The 23,702-nt window shown below is 42.3% G+C and overlaps 3 protein-coding genes across 6 annotated transcripts in view; 2 read left to right on the top strand and 1 right to left on the bottom strand.

Annotated features, from left to right (window-relative positions):
- Positions 1-5,361, top strand: part of LAT2 (linker for activation of T cells family member 2) — a 45,386-nt gene extending 40,025 nt beyond the window's left edge. For all 4 annotated transcript variants that reach the window (XM_037880181.2, XM_043531368.1, XM_043531367.1 and 1 more), the window contains one exon: positions 1,770-5,361. The gene's annotated coding sequence lies outside the window, so the exon portion shown is untranslated. The remainder of the gene's footprint in view (positions 1-1,769) is intronic.
- A 1,341-nt stretch (positions 5,362-6,702) lies between these two features.
- On the bottom strand, positions 6,703-19,398 carry RFC2 (replication factor C subunit 2). The gene is made up of 11 exons (XM_037880690.2): positions 19,139-19,398; positions 16,347-16,416; positions 15,185-15,226; positions 14,653-14,759; positions 13,607-13,708; positions 12,837-12,937; positions 10,567-10,724; positions 10,129-10,194; positions 9,383-9,463; positions 7,979-8,092; positions 6,703-7,041 (listed from the first exon to the last, which is right to left on the bottom strand). The coding sequence occupies exons 1-11, from the start codon at positions 19,381-19,383 to the stop codon at positions 6,931-6,933; spliced, it is 1,197 nt and encodes a 398-aa protein (XP_037736618.2). The 5' UTR covers positions 19,384-19,398; the 3' UTR covers positions 6,703-6,930.
- Positions 19,399-20,026: 628 nt separating this feature from the next.
- Positions 20,027-23,702, top strand: part of CLIP2 (CAP-Gly domain containing linker protein 2) — a 151,485-nt gene continuing 147,809 nt past the window's right edge. Inside the window, exons 1-2 of the mRNA XM_043531112.1 lie at positions 20,027-20,279; positions 22,351-22,489. The gene's annotated coding sequence lies outside the window, so the exon portion shown is untranslated. The remainder of the gene's footprint in view (positions 20,280-22,350; positions 22,490-23,702) is intronic.

Raw genomic sequence — 23,702 nt, 5'->3', positions numbered from 1 at the left:
AAAAATAGATAAAATGTTTGATGCATTTTTTGTAAACCAAGAGGTTGGGGCATATCAGTTCTTAGATAATGATTTGCACTCAAACTTGATTCTACAGCAAGGTGGCGTTAGCCTATGTTAAAAGCAAACTTGGAAGGAGCAAATCTCTGTATTGGCAGACTCTAAGAAAGCGGGGATGATGTTGCATGTATTGATGTATCCATAATCGGAGTAACAGCATGACAAGTGCTGATTGCCCCTGTTATAGGAATTAACATTTTTGGATCAGCTAGCAAATATCTAGTGCCTATAAAATTATCTGGTTGATGCCACAAACCAAGTCATGGCTGTGGCAACGTTAATGATCTGATATTTGTCCTAAATTTCCAAAGCAAGTAGCCCTTGTATGACGGTATAGTCCCCGTAAGACTATAACTGAGTGGTACAAGGAGTCTGCTAGAAGTTAAAGTGCATAGTTGTGGGAGAGGAACAGTTTAAAGTTTACCTTTAAAGATGCTCACTGTCCACGTCTTAGCAGCATTTCACAGCTAGGTGTCGCTCTTTGCTTTAACAGAAGCAAAATGACAGTTTTCCATTAGTGATTATTATAAAAGTGAATTAGTTCAGAAAGGGGCATGGGAAATTTGTGTTAGGGGAAATTAACTGAAGTTTTTCTTTTTGATGTGTGTGAAAGTTTTACTGAATTGCAAGGCACTGTTTTGGACAAATGTAGGGGGAAATCAGATCTACATGAAAGCAGAGAAAAAGGCTACTTGATAACATTTGTAAGCTATTCTCCATTTAACCCCCCTACCAATGGAATTTCAAAGAGGAGGGGATTCAATTTTCATATTAGAGAGGATTAGTCTAGTGGGTTTATTATGGGACTGAGCAAGTTCCAGTCCTTGCTCTGACCAGTCAGTCTGATGCCTCAGTTTCTCTTTGTAAAATGGAAGGTACCTCACCGGATGAGGCAAGGATTAATTAGATCTCTGTAAAGCACTGTAACTGAAAAAAAATCTCTGTGGAAGTCCCCTCGTGAATCTCAGGTAAGCACTTAACACATCATCAGTGCTACCACAAAGAAATAGTAAACAACACTGAATGTTATAAATCAGTGGTTCTCAAGAAAGGGTCTGGGGCCCACTGGGGGGGCCCCAAGCAGGCTTCAGGGGGTCTGCCAAACAGAAGGAAAAAGGTAAAGACCCCCTTTTGTAAATGACTATGGGAGGGGCCATACAAACACCTAATCTACATTACAAAAGTTTTCCCAGTATAGCTATACCAGTAAACCCACCTTGGGTATACACAGCTATACTGCAAAAGGCTGCTTTTGCCAGGACAGCTCATACTGGTTCTGCAAACAAAATAAGCTACCCTGCCAAAAGAACTTTTTTGCCTTTAGATCTGCAACCACATCTGGCACAGCAATGTAATTTCAAAACAAAATCACCCCCCTTGCCAATATACCTATGCTGACAAGAGTTTCTAGTATAGACTTTCCCTTAGTTAGATGGATTTTGCAGGAATGATGGATTCTTAAATTATCTGGACTCCTGGCATCCATATATTTTTGGAACTGTTCAGAGATTCATCAGTTATAACAATTAGGCAACACACACTCCCCACGAATTTTAAATCTTTACATTATCCAGCTCATACAAAAATCTACCTGAATGATAGCAGCCCAGGGAGAAAACCCTAGCACTGAAAATAAAACGCAAGCAGAAAGTCAATAATGGTATGGGGGAAAAGAAGCAGTGAACTCACTGTCTTTCTTTTATTTCAAGGTACCTTCCCTACAATCTGAAAGAAAAACTGTCACAAAGTCGCAGAAGCTTGTATTATTTTGAAGACTGCTACACACACACACAGTGGAAAGGGGTCCTTGGCTTCACGAGTGTAATGGAATCACCTGTTCTCCAAACCCTGCCAAAAGTCGTTAACTAACTTAAAGGACATGGATGCACACTGCTGAAAGTAAATGCACTGGATCCAGAAGTCCCACAAAAATAACTGGAAAAAGCATATGGAGAAAGCCCACCCCCCTCCCTCCCGACAAGTGAATTTCAGCTGCTTGATGGATCTTTATAGAAGTCCCCTAGTTACCGAGAGGAAATGCCAAGGTTTTGTTATTCTGTCAGAGTTTCCTCCACATCCATTCAAGGGAGCGATGGCTTGCCTGCTCACCAATGTTTTCTGCTGTCAAGCGTGAAATGAATCTTTAAACCACTGAGCAGCAACGCAATTGACAGTTTAACTTGCCAAGCTGACTCGTGTAAGGAGGCATTAAAGCGGATGAATTATATTTCTTGTTTAGTTCCCAGTGTAGCAAAGCTCTTGGACAGACACTGCTTCCAACAGAGGGATCGAACCTTCCAGCCAGATGCCAAGTTTTTAGAATAGGAGTAGTTCTGTATAGCTAAGTAATACACTGAAGTGCTCACAAATGGTGAAGGGCCGAAGGCTACTACAAACAAGATCACTGCAGCTACAGATCATATTCAGAGTGCTGTCAGATAGTATCTTTCTTGTGCTTTTGGAATTTATTTTACAGCCATCCATAGGAGTTGAGACAGGTAACAGGGCCCTGAGCTCATCTTTACCGCATTGCCAGCCTCAGGAATTGCACCTGCTTTTCAGAATTGCTAGAACTCCGACCTCGCATTTGAACCATGCTTTAGTTCTGACCACTAGAATGTTCAGGAGCATAGCGTTTTACCCAGCAGCATTACAGCACATGCTCGTTGAGAGTGAAATGCACCTCTGTGCAGGAAATCAAGGAAAAGCTCACGCACTACTTTAGTCTGAAGTGGTGTACATGCTGGCCTGCTGCATAGGGGTAAACTTCACCCACGGTACAGTGAGAACTGTTAGGTAAATGCCTAGTAAGGGAGTTTTTAGAACAGCAAGTTATGCGTTGGAGCGACTGTCTCCTGCCAGTCCTACTTATTGCTAGAAACTGGTTCACCAAGCTTTTATGCTCTGGCATGAACAGGTACTCTCTAACTAGCAGGGAAAAGGGTCACACAAGCAATTTCCTCCCTTTTGTTACCAGTGATTAGAAAGAACCTTGAATAAGGGCAGTACGAGTCAGCTATGCAGTGGAAGGTATGGACGTGAAACCTTTCCTACTACAAAGTACTTCACTTATGAAATTGTGCTCGGAGTGGAGGAGTCTATTTGATCTAATCAGTCTATGCACAGTGAGAGTTAAGGTTGAATTTAAGCCTCTTTACAGATGTGGATTTGACATTTCATTTGTATTTGAGACACCTTAATCACAGCAACAAGGTGCCTGTTACTCTTGTGTCTGAAACTAGGAGGCCAACCAAGCATTTTGTAATTAGTGATTGGGGGAAAACTTAATTGCAGCTCCCACTAATGGGTGTATTCCTGAAGTCTGCAAAGAGCAGCAAGACAGGGCCTTTAATGTAGTCCATGTAGGAAAGAGAACTATCTAGAACGTCCTTAACCTCTTAAAAGGGGTACACCTAGTTAGTTTCAGAACTGGAGTTAAACAGCGTCGGTTTTACACCTACTCAAGTTTCCTACCAGTTGGTATCTAGAATCACACTTTCTTTTTTTCTCTGCTGTTCAAAGGGCCCACACAAATAAGGGACACAGACAATAGACTAAGGGTGCAATTTACCTTTGAAGAACAACCTAAAGCCTAATAAACCATTAAAGCCCTAATCTGAAGATTTATGCACTGCATAGACCATGTCCTGGCTCTTTTGTTGAAAGGTGAATTTCATCCAAAGTGACTGAACAGAAAAGTTCTAACCTTTGTTATAGAAATATTGTGTTACTTGACAGACCATGCAAAATGTTATGTGACCGGTCATGATGAATGTCCAATATGATACCTCTCAAAACTGCCTCATTTTCAGAAGTGTTGACTCTATAAAGGTGTCCCAAAATTACAATTCAGTTTTGAAAATGTTGGTCTCAGTTGTAGGGGAGAAGTGCAATTGTGTTGATGTGTCGGTTTAAGATTCTGATGTAATACCTGGAGGAAGACGTTCAAATGCTTAAAGTTTAGTGGTAATACAAGTTGCCTGGGATACAGTTAATCAAGTAACAGAACTCTGAATAAGTTCCAGGATTTCAACAGATGTTAGGCCAGGGCAATACAGGATTTATTGTACTCTGTGCTCAGCAGGGAGAGGTGAATAAACCAATTAATATTTCTTGGAGCATTTATGGACAATATTTGTTGCCCAAACAGGAGTTCAAAGTGTGTAAGATAAATGGGGTAGGAGAGTGATTAAAGGAGAAGATACAGATTCTATTCCCCAATCTGCCAGTGTGAAAATGCAGGCAAATCCCCACCTTCTGGTGGTCCTTTGTAAAGCAAGGTAAACCCTTTCTTAGTTTTGTGAAGCACTTTAAAATAAAAAGGGCACCTTTCCTTCAAGGGTCACAGTGTGCTGGAACATATCCAGTAAATTTTACAATAAATTATATTGAAGTGATTGGAATTCTACAGTGTAGCTTTTAAAACACACCCACCCACCCATTACTAACATTTCCTTTGTCACCTGTGTACAGAAATAAAAGTATCTACAATGACAGATTGGTTGCCTTTTCAGAAATCTTTAATTTATAGGCGTACAGGGAATTCAGGGTATGCACAACGTTGGCTGCCAGTGAATGGGAGTAGCATCCAGCCTGTGTGTTCCAGCAACAACCCAGGGAGACGGGGCGTAGCGCAAAGCTGAATACATCTACGACCACACCTTCATTCAATCCTGGGGGGTTCTGCTGGAAGCTGCTGATGGTGGGAGGAGGAGAACAGGCAGCAGCTGCTACAGAAGAGGGAGTCACCCTAGATTCTAGACGTCACCAAAAGCTGCTCTTCTCTCCTCTATGGGAATAGGGAAAATGTTCAGCTAGGAGATCCCAGTGGAGGATACAATGGGGGCAAAGACCAACCCTATAGGGCCTTGGCCACTGTGCCCGTGGAAGCCCTTGAACACCTGACTAGTCTGCAATTGTAGTTCGTTCCCCTTGCTTCTGACTGGGCCTGTAGTAAATGCTATGAAAATGAGGGTCATTAAGGGCAGAACAGGTTGTCTGGAATACATGGAAAAAGGGGAAGGATTCAGGAAGTGGTTCAGTGCCTTTCATATCTTGCTTGGCTGCCTACTCTATTCAGATTGGTAAACTCTTTGGGGCCAAGACTGCGTGTGTAGAGCATGCAGCAGATTAGGGTCCCAACCTGGATTTTATAGTATTTAATAAATGCATAGTTTATAATTGTACTAAGGAGTTGCTATATACATTGAGAATCAGAAGTGTCCGTGATGATGTACGCAGTTTGATAGAGACTTTGTGAAATACTGTGTTAATTAAATAAAATACTTTGACTCTCTCTTACGTGCTTATAGTGCTGTCTTCATTTGCATTACCAATCAGGACCTAGACCAAGTGTACCTGTACTTTGGATGCAAAGGCCTCATTCACAGCTTCCCTCTCCATTCCACGGCCTAGAACTACCCTTTCAGAAGAGGAACTTGTCACATCATTCTGCCAAACTGCCTTAACTACTTCTACTTTTTTACATCTGAAAAAATTACAAATCTTTCCTAAACTGAAATCCCTACAGCCAATGAGATTTGTGTATACAGTAATTCACTCAACTCTCATATCTCTTCAGTGAGCAGGGATGTACATAATGCAGCTGAATCAGGCAAGACATTTTCCCCGCCTACAGAAGCATGACCAGGTAATCGCCAGCAGCATCAACAATTAATTTGTCTTCCTTCTGTGTATCCATAATTCCTGTAAATTATGAACTTGGGGTATTTTAACATGGCTCCGTTTCCAGAAGCCTTCTCTTAGACTTCCTGGAGAGGTGGGTAAAATCTTCACTCCATATTTATATTCCCTTTGTATTTTATAGTTACTGCTTATGAGAGGAACAACTTTATTTGAACTATGAGGAGTCCGCCCAAATAAACGTGTTAGTCTTTAAGGTGCCACCGTTTTTGTGGATACAGACTAAGACGGCTTCCCCTCTGATACTTTATTTGAACTGCTTGCTCATTATTTCTGAATCTGAACATGGAAGGGAAGAATAGATGCCTTAGCTTTTAGATGAATTAATCCTACAGGCAAAAGATCAGGCATTCTTCATTTCTCATGATTGTTAAGTTAACCCAGGCCAGCAAGAATTGATGCCTAAATCTAGAATGCACCAGCATCTATTTGAGATGGGCACACACTTCAATACTGACACAGTACTTCCATTTTCAAAGGTTCCAAAGGCAGTATCCAAGGGAAGGTGTCACATCGACTACATCTGCGCTTTATTATACCACACATTTTGTTAGTTGTATTAAAGGTGCCTACTGGATGGTTTCCCTGTTATTCACAGCACAGGTATAGCTTAGATCCTGCTCAATACACCTCAACACGAACCTAGTGAAATCACCTGTGTGCAAAAGGGTAGGTCATTTTCCACAGCCCATTTCATCCTTGGCTTCATTGAGATCTCCAGTCACGATCGGTTGTTTGATGGATACATCTGTCCACTAGGAATGAGATTGACACCATTTCATTTCACAGGTCACTGAACAGCCATGGGCTGTTAACTTCTGGTCAGTACAGCCATGAACGATTTCAAAAGGCAGACCAGGACAAGGGGTTTTAATTCTATTGCTAATCATCTGTACTATCCAGTCCTACCCCACCACTTTTACACCACAGACACAACCGTTCTCAGTGGATTTTAAGTTTATTTGGCCTAAAAAAAAGTACAAAGTAATTTAAAAACAAATGCTGGCTTTCATTTTCAGGTTCAGCAAGAACAGAGAATAAGTTCACTGAATTCAGAATTTACTATATACACAAGGTTCTAGTATGCAGATAGCTGCTGGCCTTAAACACTGTAACCTCATACTTCCAGAATCAAGGCTGTAATTGCAGTCCAGTAAAATACTCCATTTAACTTTCTGCAGGAGCAGCCGTCTTCTGACAGAGCCTGGCAAGCAGTCCAGCCATCTGCAAGAGAGAATTCACCCCTTCTGCTATCTTCATGTGAGTATATCCAATTTCCTGGCAATACAAATATTAGGTGTCAAACCTCAGCTTTTTCTGTTGCTTTGTCTACATTTCTACAGCAAAGCGAGGCAGTTTTCGTGGAAGACTGACTTGTACTTTTTCCCCCAGCAGCAAGAGTAGTTTGCCTTGTCTACTTGGTCCTGTGATAGCACACACTGTACAGAGTCCCCAGACATTAATGAATTACATATACACCATATGGAATAGAGCTTGCCCGTCCGCTCCAAAGATGCTGCCCTCAAGCTACCTGAGCTGAAGGAAAAATTAAATTGTCAACAAGCGTAGGGCTGATTTCTTCTTGAAGCCAGCTACGTTAGGGTAATACAACAACTTTCTGATAGATCAGGTCAAATACTGCTCTGTGGTGCAAGCATATCTCTCCCGTTTTCCTTCAAGGAAGCACTATGCCTGTATCTGAGGGCAGGATTTAACCCTAAGGGGTCTGATTCCAATACATACAATGATTATCACATGTCAAATTAGAACTCAATGCCATTTAACCTTTAGTAAGTTACTGAAATAACTCAGACTTGATGACCATCTGGCCATGCTACAAAAGCCATTTATTTGACAGAGTTTTAGGGGAAATAAGAACGTACGTTCCAGGGCCAAGGGCTGAAATGGTTATTTGAAGCTTTGATTTAGTGGCCAGCTGAGTTTGTTCATTATCTGAATAGGATTATATTATGACTAAGTCTAAATGTTAAATGATATGGCACCTTGAGCTTGCATGGGAGTTTATTGTTAAAGTGTAAATAAACTCTCACCGTTCTTATGACAAGTTTATGGGAGGGGAAACGCAGTGAGAGGTTTAGATACCTTTTGTACTAAGAACTAGCAATTCTTGGAGAACAAACTGAGGCTGCCCCTTTAATAGGAATCATTTTTTGTTTTTTTTAAAGACGAATGTGATAATGAGGCTAGCACTAACCTTGATGAACTCCAATTTCAGATACTCCGGCATCTGGAAGGTTTTACACACTCTGAAGATATTGCCAACTATATCTTCTGGTGAGTACCCAAGCCGCCACAAGTGGGCAAGAATCTGTGCAGGAGAAAATAAATGTTAACTTTTTTCCCCCCAGGAAAATTAAGTTACGTGGATCAAGTTTGTACTCATTTTTGTATATGAATCATTGCCCACATGGTGAAACTGCATATAGTTCTTTAATGTTACAGCAACAGGTTTAATCTCCATCCTGTGCTAGCAAGAAGTTTTGTGCCAAAGTGACACTCCGTTCGTACTTGTTTTGGTCGTTACTTTTTTTCACCTTAGACATAATTACATCTGAGGCAAGCTGCAAATTTATGGAGCCAGGATCGATGGTCTCCAATTTATAAACTAATAAATTGATATTTTATTGCTGTGTTTAGCATCTTTTACCAGAACAACTACAAGTTTCCTGTTCAGTGATCTGAGCGCAGACATTTGTTCCTGGTGCTGCTACTGCCCTAATATTTATATCCAGTAGTGTTACACAGTAGCTACATCTGCCACCATAAGGTAAACAGTCTATATTAAAATCTCTCAAGTTCCTTGGTACCCTTCATGGTGCCATTAGAATAATCCAGGTTTGGGATTGAGCTGTTTCAGAGGCCAGCAGAGAACAGACATGTTATTTAGACCAAAACCTTTTTCCACCAGCCATATTACGAAGTAGTATTGGTGGGATTCTATAATGAACACAAGTTTTCCTTTGCAAGTGGAAACACCATGACTGTCTGACAACAGCAGAGAGGTATAAATTAAAAATGGCACCAAAGAGTTGGGAGGTGGGGGAGAACCTCATGTGGATGCCAGAAGGGCCTGTTTAGAGTAAAGTATCAGAACCTCATTCATCCTCTCCAGTAAATAATTCACATAATTATGAATGAGTTGCAAGTGAAGACTGAAAGCAAGGATAGTGCTTAAGATGTATTTTGTTTATCTTGGCAACAGATTTTTTCCATTTATCAAAATACACCAGTAACGGCTCTGTAGTATGTTCTTTGAAAATACAGGTAGTGATACTAGACCTTATCTTGTCTTGCCTACTAAATTTTTGAGAAGTGGAGCTGTGTGCGTGTGAATTACAAAGTGTGTCACTTAATGTGGTGTCACTTGTATTCAGACATTTAGATCCAGTCGATCACAAAGATGCTTCAGTGTAGAAATAGACATGCTATCGGGATTTCTACGTATTAAGATTCCTTACGTGAAAAAGGTTTATATTCATGAATTTATCTGCATTTGTATAGTTTTACTTTTGTTTTGGATGGAAAGTAAGGTAAACTAAAATCTTTTGAAAAGCAAGCATTCTGTTGAGAAAGTGTCTGAAAAGACAAAAATACATACCTTGTATGCTTCATCAATATTTGCATTCACACAGTGCTGTATCATTTCCTTCACTAGCAGAGGGTGTGGCTCATCACACACCTATACAAAAGAGAAATTAGAATTTTATGAAACATCAATGCACATATTCCCTCCTGCACCCAAATACCCTGAATAATTTTAATAGTCTTCTATATAGTTGATAGTTTAAATGCTATATCTGAGAGAGCCCTATAATACAGGCTATTCACCACACATTTTATTTTTAAGTGACTAACTTAGCTGGTAACGTAATTACTCGCCCAACATTAAGTCAGACTTTATATCACTGAGTACAAAGCACCCAACATACTAGGCATTAACAGTTACTATCACTGAATTTCACAGCAGTCCTATTATGATTCATTATTTGCTATACAGACAATGGGTCTCAGCTGTATCAGTTTACATTCAGATGCATTCTTTCTCCAGCATTAAAGGGAAAACCTCTTACTTTGTGTCAGTCTTTTCATAAGGGACATGCATCTCTTATGTTTAACGTAGCAATCTTGTTCAAGACATAATACTGCTTGGGAACTGACAAAGCAATGTCAAACTTTTACATGTCCTAAACAATGTCTGATATAGTTGAGCTGACAGACTTCAAGTATTTTTAGTGTGGGAACGATGCCAGATACTGAAAACTAGGAAGAAAACGTGTTTATGTATGTTCCCATAACAGTGCAAATACTGAGCAATCACATCTTGCTATAAGAACTTTTACTAACCTTAAACACATTCTCACTGTTAATAAAGCCAAATCCAGAACAGGTGGACTGCAAGTTGTTTAGTGCCTGTAAAGAGTAAAATTAACGTTTCTGTTACTATCTGAAAAGCTCTACCTCTGGCTCCCCTCCTCAGACTCAACCAGAGACTTTTCCGGAACTGCTGCCATATCAAGCATTCCCACGAATTAATAGCACAAACTCTAAGAGCTGTGAAGATTTTACTTCCTCCAGCTACAGGTCAGCATTCAGTTTCCGTTGATGCAGGGTCTAGTGACTAGACATTTCAGAATTCAGCAAAACCATACAGTTTAGTTACTGGAATACTGCAGATCATGTAATCTCCCCTTTACTTCCCACAACTTAAAGCCTGTAAGGCCACAACCCCAGGCTTTGTACTTCAGTAAGAAGGCCTTTCTTTTGCTGGGTTTGTTTTAATACCTGTCTCATATCTCCTTGTGCTGTGAAGATAATAGCTTCCAGTCCATCATCTGTGTATTGTACATTCTCTCTCTCAACAATCTTCATTAACCTGGCAAGGATCTGAGCATCTGTCAGCTTGGTGTAGCGCAGCACTGCACAGCGGGACTGGATTGGCTCTGGAGCGAGAGAGAGAGACACACACATCTTGTTCTCTTCTTAAGTATCCATCCAAGATTACTTTTTTCAGCTTGGGAGAAGGCATCTGTGAAATTTCTGCATCACCCTTTAATCTGATTTCCTTTTATATGGAATAGTTTCACTGTCAAAGTCCACTCTGAGGGCATGTTTACAATGCACACTACTTATGGTGGTGTGTAGTGGACGTATACTGCACACACAGTTGCTAACTTTCACGTGGTAAATAAGCACCCCGACTTTTGCAATAAGCTAAAAATTAAGCTAATCCCATTTCAAAAGAAGGTCAAAACAAGCCAAGCCCTAAGAGCCACAACACTCTATGTGACTAGATCTCCCTGGCGTGCAGTCTGAGACTGTGGTGGGCCAGCTGTGCACCCCTGACTCTCCTCCCCTTGCTCCTGCTTGCCCTCCCTTGCCAGGAGCCCATCAAAAAAAAGCAACAAGCTGTAACCCAAAAACTAGCCAACAAGCAACTCACAAGCCAATTAAGCCGAAAACAAGCCCAATTTCTGCATTTTTTTCGCAGGTTTGGCATGTCTGACTGCACCCCCACCTGCCACAGGTATATTTAGCAGTATAGATGCTGTTTTTGGCCCCATAGCATGAGCCCACGTCCGTTGAGCTTGATGCTGAGACTTGATGCTGCAGAGTTTTTGTGCAGTGTAGTACCCTTACATTCTGCCATAAGCTCTTCAACTGAGACCAAAGGCCAGGTCTCCGGCAAGCTAATATGAAGGCCAAATTTGGTTCTGAAATGTAACTGTGATTGGGTGTTCACCCCATACCAGCCTTAAAAGGGTTAATGAGGCAGAGAAGGGGGCCAATTAACTGGATAGGGTACACCTGAGGGGAATTAGGCTAGATAAGCAAACCCCCCCCCCCCCCCCCCCGGTTGGAAATAAAGCTCAGCTGAGAAGGAACAGGTGAGGCTATGAAAAAGGCAGGAAGCTGGCAGCAGAGATGGGCTGCAGCATAGAGCAGTCACTCTCTAGCTGTTGAGAGGGAAAGGAGGAAACCAGGAGGAGAATAGAAGCCCTGAAGGAAGTATGTTCCCAGAGGAGAGTGGAAAAAGAGGCTGATAGAGGGAAAGTAGGCGCAGCCCAGCGAAACAGTAGCCAGGTTTGGGACTGTGCAGATGTTGGCTGCTGGTTGTAGGATCCCTGGGCTGGAACCTGGAGTAGTGGGCAGGCCTGGGTTCCCTACCAGCCACTGGGGAAGTGGCACAGACCAGGCAGTGGAGCTGAAGACTGCCAAGGACAGTTATCCAGTGGGACTTTGATACCCCAGAAAGGGAGGACTACACAACTTGGCTGAAGGGCCAAGTCATGGAGAGAGAGGTGGTAGGGTGTGTGAACAAGCAGCAGAAAGGGGCATTAGACTGGGAGGAGTTAACCTCCAGAGCAGTCAGGAGGAGGTGCCCTAACAGCGAGTGAACCCTGTGACAGTGTCCAAAATAAAAAACACCCTTATTTTATCAATCTAGACTTTTACCTGCTCCTATGAACAGAACAATTTGACAGCACCTTGTATGGTCCACCATGCAACAGTAGTTAACATAACCTTGCAACTTTAAGTATATTTAGAGGAAGCCGAACAATGGGATAAAACATTTTACTTAGATCATCTAACTTCTGATATAGTTTGTACGTGTCTGTGCTAAGTTTTCTCCTCCTTAACTATGAGAATAGCTGGTCAGAGAGTTTACTCCAGTGGAAGGTGCTTATTTTTGTGAATATGGGTGCTTGTAGGCAGCTAGATTTTTCAAGGGGGGCGATGAGCACCTACACCTTCTGGTGTGCAGGCAGATGCTCACCCATCTATGAAAATCAGGCCACCTTTATTTAAACTTGAAAAGTTTGGCTGTACTGAACTTACCAAGATTTGCCTCAAACTCCAAAGTCTTCTACAAAGAAAGTACAAGCAAAGGCAGATGATTAAAGAAAGTTTACTCTACAGCTTTACCTAGGAGACTTTGGGAGCTCCAATCTTGGAGCCCTACCATCACATACTGTAACAGCGGCAGGAAGCTAACTGTAAACATGGAAGATGTGTAATAAAGGTGCATACAGAGACTAGCAGCTTTCTTTTACCTATGATTTTATCTGAGGCATTGCATGCAAGTGCAAAGCGAGTTGTTTTGGAATAAATTTCCATGGTTCTTCGCAATGCTTGCTGTGCTCCATCTGTCATGCTGGAGAAAAAAAAAAAGTTAGGTTGGCTTTTGCCCTTCACTATCTAACATCCAGCTGCAGTCTAATAAATGTTTATACCGCCTTCAGAGTTTCTATTTATATTAGCTACTGCCTGGTGAATTATTTGATCTTCTGGCGAGGCAACTAGGAAGCTAAGTAGCTTTATCCAGAAACTTACAAGTCACCACACAATACATACCATCTCTGAATATTCTATACAAATTACCCAATTAAAACCAAACCATCCACATTTGAAAGAATGATCTCTAGGTGTAGATGCACATGTAGTAATCTTTTCATCCAGTAAAGCTAAAATAGAATTATCTACTATAGGATGATGTATGCTATATCAGCCACCCCTTTTTCAAATGAGAGCTTAGAAATAGCCTGTAAATTGGATACTATTTTACATCCCATCAAATCCTAAAGTGCTTCTCTCAGATACTAAACATCTCTGAAATGCAGCAGCCTCTGTTGGAAGAGCGTCTGATAAGAGTGCTGTTAAATGGAGATCTATTCACAACTAAATTACTTCTGAGAGGCTAGCAAAATACCTTAAACTTGAAATTGGTTTATAATAGAAGCCTTACATTTTATGCAAGTTATGCAGAACATGGAGGCAGAACACTTCTGAGGGGTTATTTGTGATCAAAAGAAACACAGTGTACCTGTCTGCTTCATCCAGGATGATTATCTTATGCCGACCTTTGGAAAGTGTGACCTTCTGCTGAGCAAACATTTTGATTTTGTTTCTCACAACATCGATGCCCCTGAAACAATAATCTTATTCATTCAGTGATCACTCAGACCAGTTTGTATTTCACATCAATTTAAAGAAAGAAGTGCAACAAATTACATTCCATTAACACAAAATGGACGCTATTTACATTTGAGGGGAACTGTATCTAGTAAATAGTTTTGGGGAAAATAAGAGCAAACATTTTATTATCCTTCAATGTTCAGTTTCGAGTTACAAAATTTAGTGTTCTACAGTTACTCAGTAACTGAAGTTAACAATAAAGACAGAACAATACATGCACTCTTCCAGCATAGGTTCTCAAACCACTTAGAGCCTGAAAGTAATCAGTGGTGCGGCAAGCCCTTATGCACAAAGCAAGCCTTAAAACACCCTTGTGAACCAGGGCAATGACATAGGGAGAAATTAAGTGACTTACTTAAGATCAAAAAGGAAGTCTCTAGCAAAATCAGGAACATAACCCAGTTCTCCTGCCCATAAGCTTTCACCACAAAGCAATCTTTAGTATTTGAGGTTCCTACCACCTATATACCTAAACTCAAATAATCTTTCCTCTGTCAACTAACTAAATAAAATTATTTTCCTTTAAATGTTAATGGGAACTTTACAAACACAACAGAAGCAGGAGAGCTCTTTAGGATAAATTTGAGAAGTTATGGACAGAAATTACAGATTACATAGCTCCTAATAATCTGCATATGTTTAACAATTCCATTCTATTAATATTTATGAAGTTCCCAAAACAGGAAGTGGATAATGTCTACAAGAGACCTTAAAACATCGAAGATCACCTAAGTCTTTTGTGGAGGGAGGGAGGCAGGAAGAGACTGAGAAGCAAATATTGGAAACCTTACTATCATTAATCTAACAATCATAGTAGATTTCAAGTAAAAACATTTGAAGTTTGTTGCATTTCTTCCTTAATTTGAAGCTTAGTTACGGAGTTCTCATACACACCTGTCATTTGAAGCATTCAGCTCCAGAACAGCATCCTTTAATGCAGGACCAAGCAGTGCACGAGCCAAACATAAGATACTGGTTGTTTTACCAGTTCCTGGAGGACCCTTTGAATACAATGAGTTTTAAGTATTATACCATTAAAGTGAGTTGCACTGTCTAGCTACTGTGTTCTGTTAGCACTAACAGAAACATAGGAATTCCTATACAGACTCATATGAGGAGTCCATGTAATCTAATATCCTGCTTCAAACAGATGCTTCAGAGAAGAGTGCAAGAAACCCTGGAATTATGGGACAAAACCTAACCCCCCAACAGGTTTATTCCCTGGAGCATGAGGGGGTGTATCTGGGACAATTACAGATCAAACAAAAATACTGATCTTTGGCTGTACAATTAAGATCTCCCTTACCAACAGACTCATGGACCAGTGCAAATCTAGAGAGAGCCTGTTTACCATCCTGAACTGACACCACCAATAGAGAACAAAAATACAGCAAGCAGAAATATAGTGCAACACAAAAATACTTACAGCAATTATAATATTTGGTACATTTCCCTCCCTTGCAAAAACCTAGGAAAAGAATGAGTGATTACTTGGCTAGAAAAACTTGGAGAGTAATTCCTACATACTACCATTTTTCATAACTGGAATGAAAAACTCCTCATTCACTTCCTCCCCTCTTACTTTAATTTTTACCCCACCTTATCATTTTCATATTTCTTACTTGAGAGAGACAGTAAGTAAGGCAATATCTTTCAATATCTTCTGTTTGTGGAAGATACAAACTTTTGAGCTTCACAGAGCTCTTCTTCAGGTGCCTTACTTCAGGTTTCCTTACTTGATCATTTATATGAATCCTTTGTGTGTGCAGAGTCCTGTCGTACTTAAAACGGTTCATCTAACCTGAGGTTTTTAGTATCCTTGCATTTTCCTTCCATCCATTAAAAAAACAACAACAACAACATTGTGATAAGTCACTAGCAAATCTGGGAATTGAACTCTGGAATACTGACTACCAGTCCCACATTCTAACCATTAAATACTTCCTTGTAGAGTAACCCCCAAGGAGGCTGTTAAAATGGTCATTCCAAATTGCAAGTACACACACATCATAAAATAGTGCAATTTAAAGAAGTTGAATATATTTATGTATACAAAACTGAATATAACTTTGTACGACCACAACATTAGTAAACGTTTCTGTTACAAACTGGTTTGCTAGGATGACTACAATGAAAATATTTTTCACCTAACTTAAGACTCTAGAAAAACAAAAATATATCTGTAGGAAGATACAACATAAAATTAGTTGTAATTCAAACTATGTTTAGTGATGATTACAATTAACATGCTTAATTAGCATGCTGGGCACTAATTTAATTTTCTGAACCACCCCAAAACTGGACAAATTGATAGTAAGTTTAAATGAATAAACTTAGACCTTGATTCAGGAAAGCATCCTTACTGAAGAGGACAACACTTGAGCACATGCTTTACTCTTAAGTACAGGCTTAAATCCCACTGAAGGCAAAAACATCTGTTTAAGTGCTTTCCTGAATAGAGGGATTTAAACTTGATTTAAATGTTTTCCTGAATTGGGGTTTCTAAGCAGAATTGTATGGTAAAACAATACATACAAAATAAATACAGGACAACAATTTGTTTTTGTTATAACAAGCCAAGTACACACCTCCAGTCTGCTCACAGTGTCTTCATTCCCAACTATTTCAGATAGCTTCATAGGTCTGTATTTTTCAACCCTATTTAAAAATAAATCCCAAAACATTAGACATAGCTAATTTAGCTCATGTTTTACACTAATCAAAACAGATTCAATTAGTATAAAATAATTGGAAATGTTTGAAGTCAATGTCTAAATTTCTTAAGGAGGATTTCTGACATTTTCAAAGGAAAATTACATGCAAATTGCTCACGTGGTTAAGAGCAAACATTCAATAAATATTTTAAATATGTCAATATATTAGAACACAGCCATTTGATAAGCTTTTGATGCTGCTAAATGCAAAGGGAGGAGATGCTGATCCTGTGACTGTATTCCTTCACAGTAAGTTATCTTACCAAATGACTGTTTATTTCATCATTATAATCTGATTGATTTTTTGTAAAGGACAAAGAAGGATGATGAGAAATTTATTTAACTGCTGTACACTGATTTGCATACATGACACTTAGGCCTCCCCAACCCTGCAACTGATAGCATAATGCTGAACTGCTGCACTGAACACTATCAATTGCAGGATTAGGGTTTACACCCTTCAGATAATTAAAAAATGCTGGATTCTAAATAAACATTATATACCAATGCAATGTGACCTGTAATCCTATGCCGAGTAACAATCTAATTGTTGTTTCCCCACACCCATTTTCATACTTACTTGTGCCCTGATCCCACAAATGATTGCATTTGGGCAGACTGCTGCACCCGCAAAGAGCCCCGCCGAAGTCAATGGGACTCTGCACAGGCCCTGCATAGCCATTTGTAGGATCAGGGCCATCTGAGCATGTCCTCATTTTGCCTAGTTTATACCACAGCAAGACACCATACTGTGCTAACAGAACTCAGGATAAATATCGGGGAAATCATTTTGGTTCTACAGTCATGCAGAATGACAGCACAGTTTAATGGCCTACACTTATATGGCACTCCTCCGCCCAAGGATTCCAAAGCACCTGCATACTTAGAAGAGCACCATCATCTTAGAACAAACAAATCCCAATGCCCTCACACTAAGTATTTAAAAAAAATCATTACTGCCACAAGTATAGCACCTACGATTGTTAGAGTAGGAAAACATTAGAGATTCTTATTTTTCAGTTTGTTTACTTTGTGCATATGACAGCACGCTGTCAGTTTCAGTTTACCCTCTTTATTGTCATGATCTGTCTTACAATAGTACTTAGAGGCCTCACTGAGTTCAGGGTCCCATTGTGTTTTGGGCCCTGTACTAACACCCAGTAAGAGACAGTGCCTGCCCCAGAGAGTTTAAAATGTAAATAGGCAAGGCAGGAGGGGAACACAGGCAGCGAGATTAAGTGACTTGTTCAGGTCACCCAATTCAGTGACCTACCCACTAGATCACACTGCTGTCTGTTGTGCTATTTGGATGTTTGTTTGTTTTTTCACAAAACAGAACCATTTAAAAACTGCAAAGGGACATATGGGCAGGTGTAGTACCTGAAACTTTTAATTATTTATCAAACTGACTTGATTTTGAGTGGATGATGTCCTTTTAAATGATATGCAAAGGATAAACAGATTCCTTTATCCACTTTCTAGGATGGAATGCAACAACTGTTTGCTGTACAACATTTTAGGTATAGGAAAATAACGTAATTATGCAAGTTGGAATTTGACCAGGAATAATATCCAAGGAATAATACACTTGTTTCACGGCAACAGTTTATGGCCATGTACGTAAAACCTTGCAGTTATGTGACTGCTTTAGAGATACCAGGTCCATCAGCAAATCACATGTGACAACAAAACTGAACTCTCAAACGGTAGCACCAGACATGGACTTCTACATGGTAAGCTACAGGACAGCTTGGGACTTGATCATTTTATGACCTTAATAACTTGTGCAGCTATGCAAATTACAAGAATAATCAATGACCATGTCTGAAGAGTACTTGTGAGGGCAAAAAGGAATCATCCACCCTATCTATGCTGTTGCACATCTGGCTATGGGCCTTTTATAACTGTGCCTAGCATCCTTTTCTCAGAAGCATCAGTTACAGCTGATATTGGCTACACAAACCAGAGATAAGAGAGCAAAATGTATGTTCCCATGGAAGCCACAGGTGCAGAGCTATTACATCTGCTAGTGAAGTGGACCAACAGCCACTAACAATTTTAGCTAGCGCTCGCTAATAGCAGGCACTGGTGTTTGCATAGCGGCCAGCTCATTACTCCAAGGATGCTGCTCTTTCAGGCTTCAGTTCCATGCACTGTGGGGCTTCAGGTCCAGACTCTAGGAACCAAGCTCCCCTTTACTCTGCACGAACATTAACAAGCCCACGATCCTGTCCTTAAAGTGCACGGACGTCCTGCCGACGCTGCATCCGCTCGCTGTGCAGCAATGCTGGGGTTAGCTGCCTCTCCCCACCCCAGAGCCAGCTGCACGTCAGGGAGGTTCTGCAGGCGGCGGGACGCCCCCAGAGCACTCGAGGGTGATGGGCCCTCAGGAAGTGTTACAGGATATCGAGCTTGATGGGGCTGCACCCCCAGCTAAGGGGATCCCCCGGGGAACCCCCCCCCATCAATAGCTGGCATCTCCCTCCCTCCTTACTGCAGCTGGGGAGGGGGGCAGGGGATCCCCCCGTTCCCCAAGGGGCCCCAGCTGCCAGGAGACCCCAGCTCTCCCCCCCCAACCCCCTAGATCCCCCCCAACACACACAGCGCCAGGCCAGGCCCGCCCTACAGCCCCGGCCCCCCCGCACTAGCCCCGGCCCGGCTCTCACCAGGGCAGCTCATAGTGGGCGCTGCCGGAGGCGCCAGGGGCCTCGGCCGCTCCCCGCTGCTCCCCGGCTCGCGGCCCAGGCCGCTCAGCCTCCGCCATCTCCGCGTCCATGCCGGCCCGCCGCTCCCGCCCGCCCGTCGTAGCGCCGCCCCCTCGCACTGTCACCGCCGGGCCGCGGAGCCAGGGCCCGCCTGAAAAGAGGCGGCGCCCGGCCGGGGCTGCGCGGCCTCCTGCCCGGGTCTCCATGGCAGCCTAGAGGCGGCTCCGTGTTCACCCCCCCCCCCCCCGGCATGGGGGCTCCTGGATACCTCCATGGGGGGACCTGAGGGACAGAGCACGGGCTGGGGAGCCGGGACTCCTGGGTCCTATTTCCACCGCGGCGGGGCTGGGATTCCTGGGTCCTGTTTTCCACCGCGGGGGGGCTGGGGAGCCGGGACTCCTGGGTCCTGTTTTCCACCGCGGGGGGAGCTCTCGTGGGTCCTATTTCCACCGCGGGGGGGCTGGGACTCCTGGGTCCTGTTTTCCACCGCGGGGGGCTGGGAGCCGGGACTCCTGGGTCCTGTTTTCCACCGCGGGGGGAGCTCTCGTGGGTCCTATTTCCACCGCGGGGGGGGCTGGGAGCCGGGACTCCTGGGTCCTATTTTCCACCGCGGGGGGGGCTGGGAGCCGGGACTCCTGGGTCCTATTTTCCACCGCGGGGGGGACTGGGAGCCGGGACTCCTGGGTCCTATTTTCCACCGCGGGGGGGGCTGGGAGCCGGGACTCCTGGGTCCTATTTTCCACCGCGGGGTGGCTGGGAGCCGGGACTCCTGGGTCCTATTTTCCACCCAGTGGGGCCTGGGAGCCGGGACTCCTGGGTTCCATGCTCATGCCAGGGGCAGAGGACTGAAAACCAGGACTCCTAGATTCTGGTCTCACCCCTTAGGTGGGAGCATGAGCTAGAGGGTTGAGCTGGTGTTCGAGTAGTTGGGAGTCCTGGGTGCAGCACTGCTCTCTTTAGACAAATCAGAACAGTAGCATTTTGTATGGGTGTAAGGGGCGAGCCATGGCAGAGTCAGCCGCATTTTCATTAAAAAAAATTGGAAATAGAGGGCTTGATTCTGATCTTCTCCTGTTGTAAATAAGCAGCAACTCCACTCAAGGTCAGTGCAATTAGGCTGATGTAAAACTGGGGAGAAAAAAATCGGGAATGTGATGTTCCCTTGTTTAGAAATTCGGAATTGGCTGTGATCTTTGAGGAGACTGATACCTACCTTTTAAAATTATATTTACAAATCTCAGTTGTTAAACTTCATGCTCGGGTTGGTGTTTTGTTGTGAGAAGAGTCAGAGAGCCATATATTCTCAGCAGAAGTAGGATCTCTGTATAGCTTGATGTATCCCAGGTAAGGCAGCAACTGACCAAAAAACCCCCCAAATGTATGAGTCTGAATAATCTGACTGAAAATGAACTACTGATTAAAATATAGAAAGGGAAGTGAGTTTGAGTGATATAACGCTAAGAGATTGTGGATTCTGACACAAGTCTGACACAGACTTACTGTGCAAGTCACTTTGGGTTAGATATTCAAGGGCAGTAAATTAATAAACTTGTTAAGGAAGGAATATATGGCTGACAGGACAAGCCTCTCCTATTTATCTGTCTGTCAATCTTTTTTTCAGTTTTCAGAGTAACAGCCGTGCTAGTCTGTATTCGCAAAAAGAAAAGGAGTACTTGTGGCACCTTAGAGACTAACCAATTTATTTGAGCATAAGCTTTTTTTTTTTCTTTTTTCAGTGTTTGCACTGTTCCCATCACTGTTGATATCTGAGTGCATAGTTCTAGTAACTTATTATACTCACTAGAGTTAGGCAGTCAATGCATTTGTTTTATTTGTCTCTCGGGGTAGCTCATTAAACCACTTTGTAAGGAGCCTACTCACTCGAGTGAGATAATGCAGATAGGTTGAACTGACTGAGTGCTGCTGGTCAGAGCGCTCCCACGGTACAAAACAGTGGATTGTGCTTTGTTTTTTTGCCAAGTTCAATAGGTATCGCACTCTTAAGAGGTGCCAACCTTCTGATAAGATAGAATTTCCTGGCTGACATTCATTCTCCCATTATGCGTGCAGTATTGCTGCAAATTTCCACCCAACGGCACTGTGCAAACCATACAGAAGAACTGTTGCTGAGTGCATGATGACCACTTGCATGATATCATTCCACTAGCTAGATGCAATTAACGTATTTCTTTGGCATACAGTATTCTATAGTAGCCCTGTACAGCCTATATGCAGGCATCCAGGCTTCCATTAAGAGCGGTAACCTCTTTCAGATCCATGGTGATCCAGTAGTTTGGTATCAGGGATGGCTTTGCCTTTGGCATAAAGGCAGATCAGGCACTCATTTAGCGCAGAAGAGTGTTAAGGGTTGCTTGTAACTGTGGTGATTTGGGGCAGGTTGAAAAGTGGATTTTTGCTAGGTTCCCTAGGATATCAGAACCCCTTGAACTGGACCTTTTAAAACCATAATGTCTCTGCCACAATTTCAACCGTTGCTAAGCTGGCTTCTTTATTAGGCTCCTGGACCAAAGTCAGGGTACAACTCTATCCAGTTCAGTGTCAAAATGGCAGAACTTGTTTAATATGTTAATGAAGAAGCCTGGAATAAAAAAGTGAATGTAGCAGGTAGAGTTGTAATTCAAGGTCCAGTTACAAGCAAACACTCTGAAGAAGGAAAAAAATAAGTACCTGTCAGCATCTAACCAGGATACTATAGAGAAAAGTACAAACTGGTATCATAATACAAAAATTGGAAAAATAATACATGAGAGAAAACACACTGCTGGGGAGCCTCCGTCAGGCTCCTGAGGGTAGGACCATGTCAGGTTCCCTGTCAGACTAAAAAAATTGGTTATTGTTTCTAAAGGTTTCAGTTCCTTGTTTATCCATGTCCCTGCTTTGAAGGATGATATGTTCTAGATGCCCTAACCAAACCCTCAAAGGTCTGACTGCACAGCTCATGTGCAAATACAACCAAAACCATGTGCCATTTAATAACGGGAAGGAGCAGACCCGATCAATAATATCAACACTTGCCCCGAGACATTCTAAGGAGCAGAAAGCCTCAGGCTTAGACCACATGGAACTACTATGCTGTGAAAATATATTCACTGAAAATTCTTTCTGGGTGTTGTTGGACCCGATGATAATCGTTAATCCTCTTTCCCTGGCAGGAGAGAAATTGCCCTTGTGACTGTTGTCAGTAAATTATAAGTACCAAGGAGATACAGAAGGAAGAAAGGATATGGTATTGCCCATCCTATTAGCCTGCAAACAGGGAAGAGGCCAGAAGATTATGGGTAGCAGAAGGAGGTAACTAAACTGTTCTCTGTTTATAATGACTTCTCTCTGAAGCTTTCACACTCTCCACCCACACTCACTGCAAACAGCAAAGTAAAAAAATACCTGGGTATTAGATGGCTCAGGGAACTGGTGATGGGTAATGGAGCCTTCAGTTCAGATTTTCAAAAGAGTTCTGCTTCCTTTTAGGTGCCTAAATGAAGTAGCTAGACTTTCCAAAGTGCTCATCCAGCAGTTCCCATTATTTTTAATGTTAAGTGGAACCAACATGTAATCAAAATGTTGTGGTCCCTTGGACAGACTATACAATTCCTATACAGCCCACCTAACCTGAGACAGACTCTCCCTCCTAGCCCCACAGCCTCAGATAGATTCTTGTTACACTTCCGCTTCTAAATCCTCGATTTTTATCTCAAGTGAACCAGGATAGCCCACTGGACAGGCAGCTGGTCAGTTGCAATCAGCTGTGCTGTTGCTTGCTACCCTGTCTCTAACACCCTACTCCATCCAGGACCAGCTCAGAGAATTGAAAAATTTGGCCATATAGTCCATCACTGGGCGCTCGTGCAGGAAGGTTCACAGCAGTCTAGCTTAATGTTAAGTATACCAAGCAATGGGAGCCTCCACTATTTCTCCTGGGAGATCATTCCACTTATGCAGAAGAGCTACTCTGTCCGTAAGCAACCAGAAGAAGAGGCTGGTGAGGGGACACAAAGAGCCAAGAAACATTGGGATTTAGTTTCATTTAAGACTGGGACTAACACAGAGTGGCTTTTGTTGTCCAGTATTTATATGACGCCAAATGCTGAGACTATAAACGCCAGCACTAGGAATATTCAGGTGTATGCTCCCATGCAGCAAGCAGAAGATGAAGAAATGGAACATTTCTTCCAAGAGCTGGAGGAGGTGATGCAGAAAAGATCCACCTACACAATTATCCAAGTGCAACAGTAGGTGGAAAGGAGAGTGAGAAAGAAAAGTACGTGGGAAAATTTGGTAAAGGTGTAAAAAATGATCGTGGAGCATGTCTGGATATTTTTAAAAAAAAACAGCATTGGCAGTGGACATGGAAAAGCCCGGATGGAGTCACACTGAATCAGATTGATTATGTAATGACGGATACCAGAAGAATCTTCAACGATGTAGCAACAATAGGAGAACGAATTGTTTTCACAGGCTTAGACCATCGTATGTTGCGCTCAAAACTATGTGTTGACAATGTCTA

This window comes from Chelonia mydas, chromosome 17, assembly GCF_015237465.2.
Source record: "Chelonia mydas isolate rCheMyd1 chromosome 17, rCheMyd1.pri.v2, whole genome shotgun sequence".
Classification (NCBI taxonomy): domain Eukaryota; kingdom Metazoa; phylum Chordata; order Testudines; family Cheloniidae; genus Chelonia; species Chelonia mydas.
The sequence above is the reverse complement of the archived record's forward strand: the minus strand, read 5'-3'. Positions and strand labels throughout refer to the sequence as shown.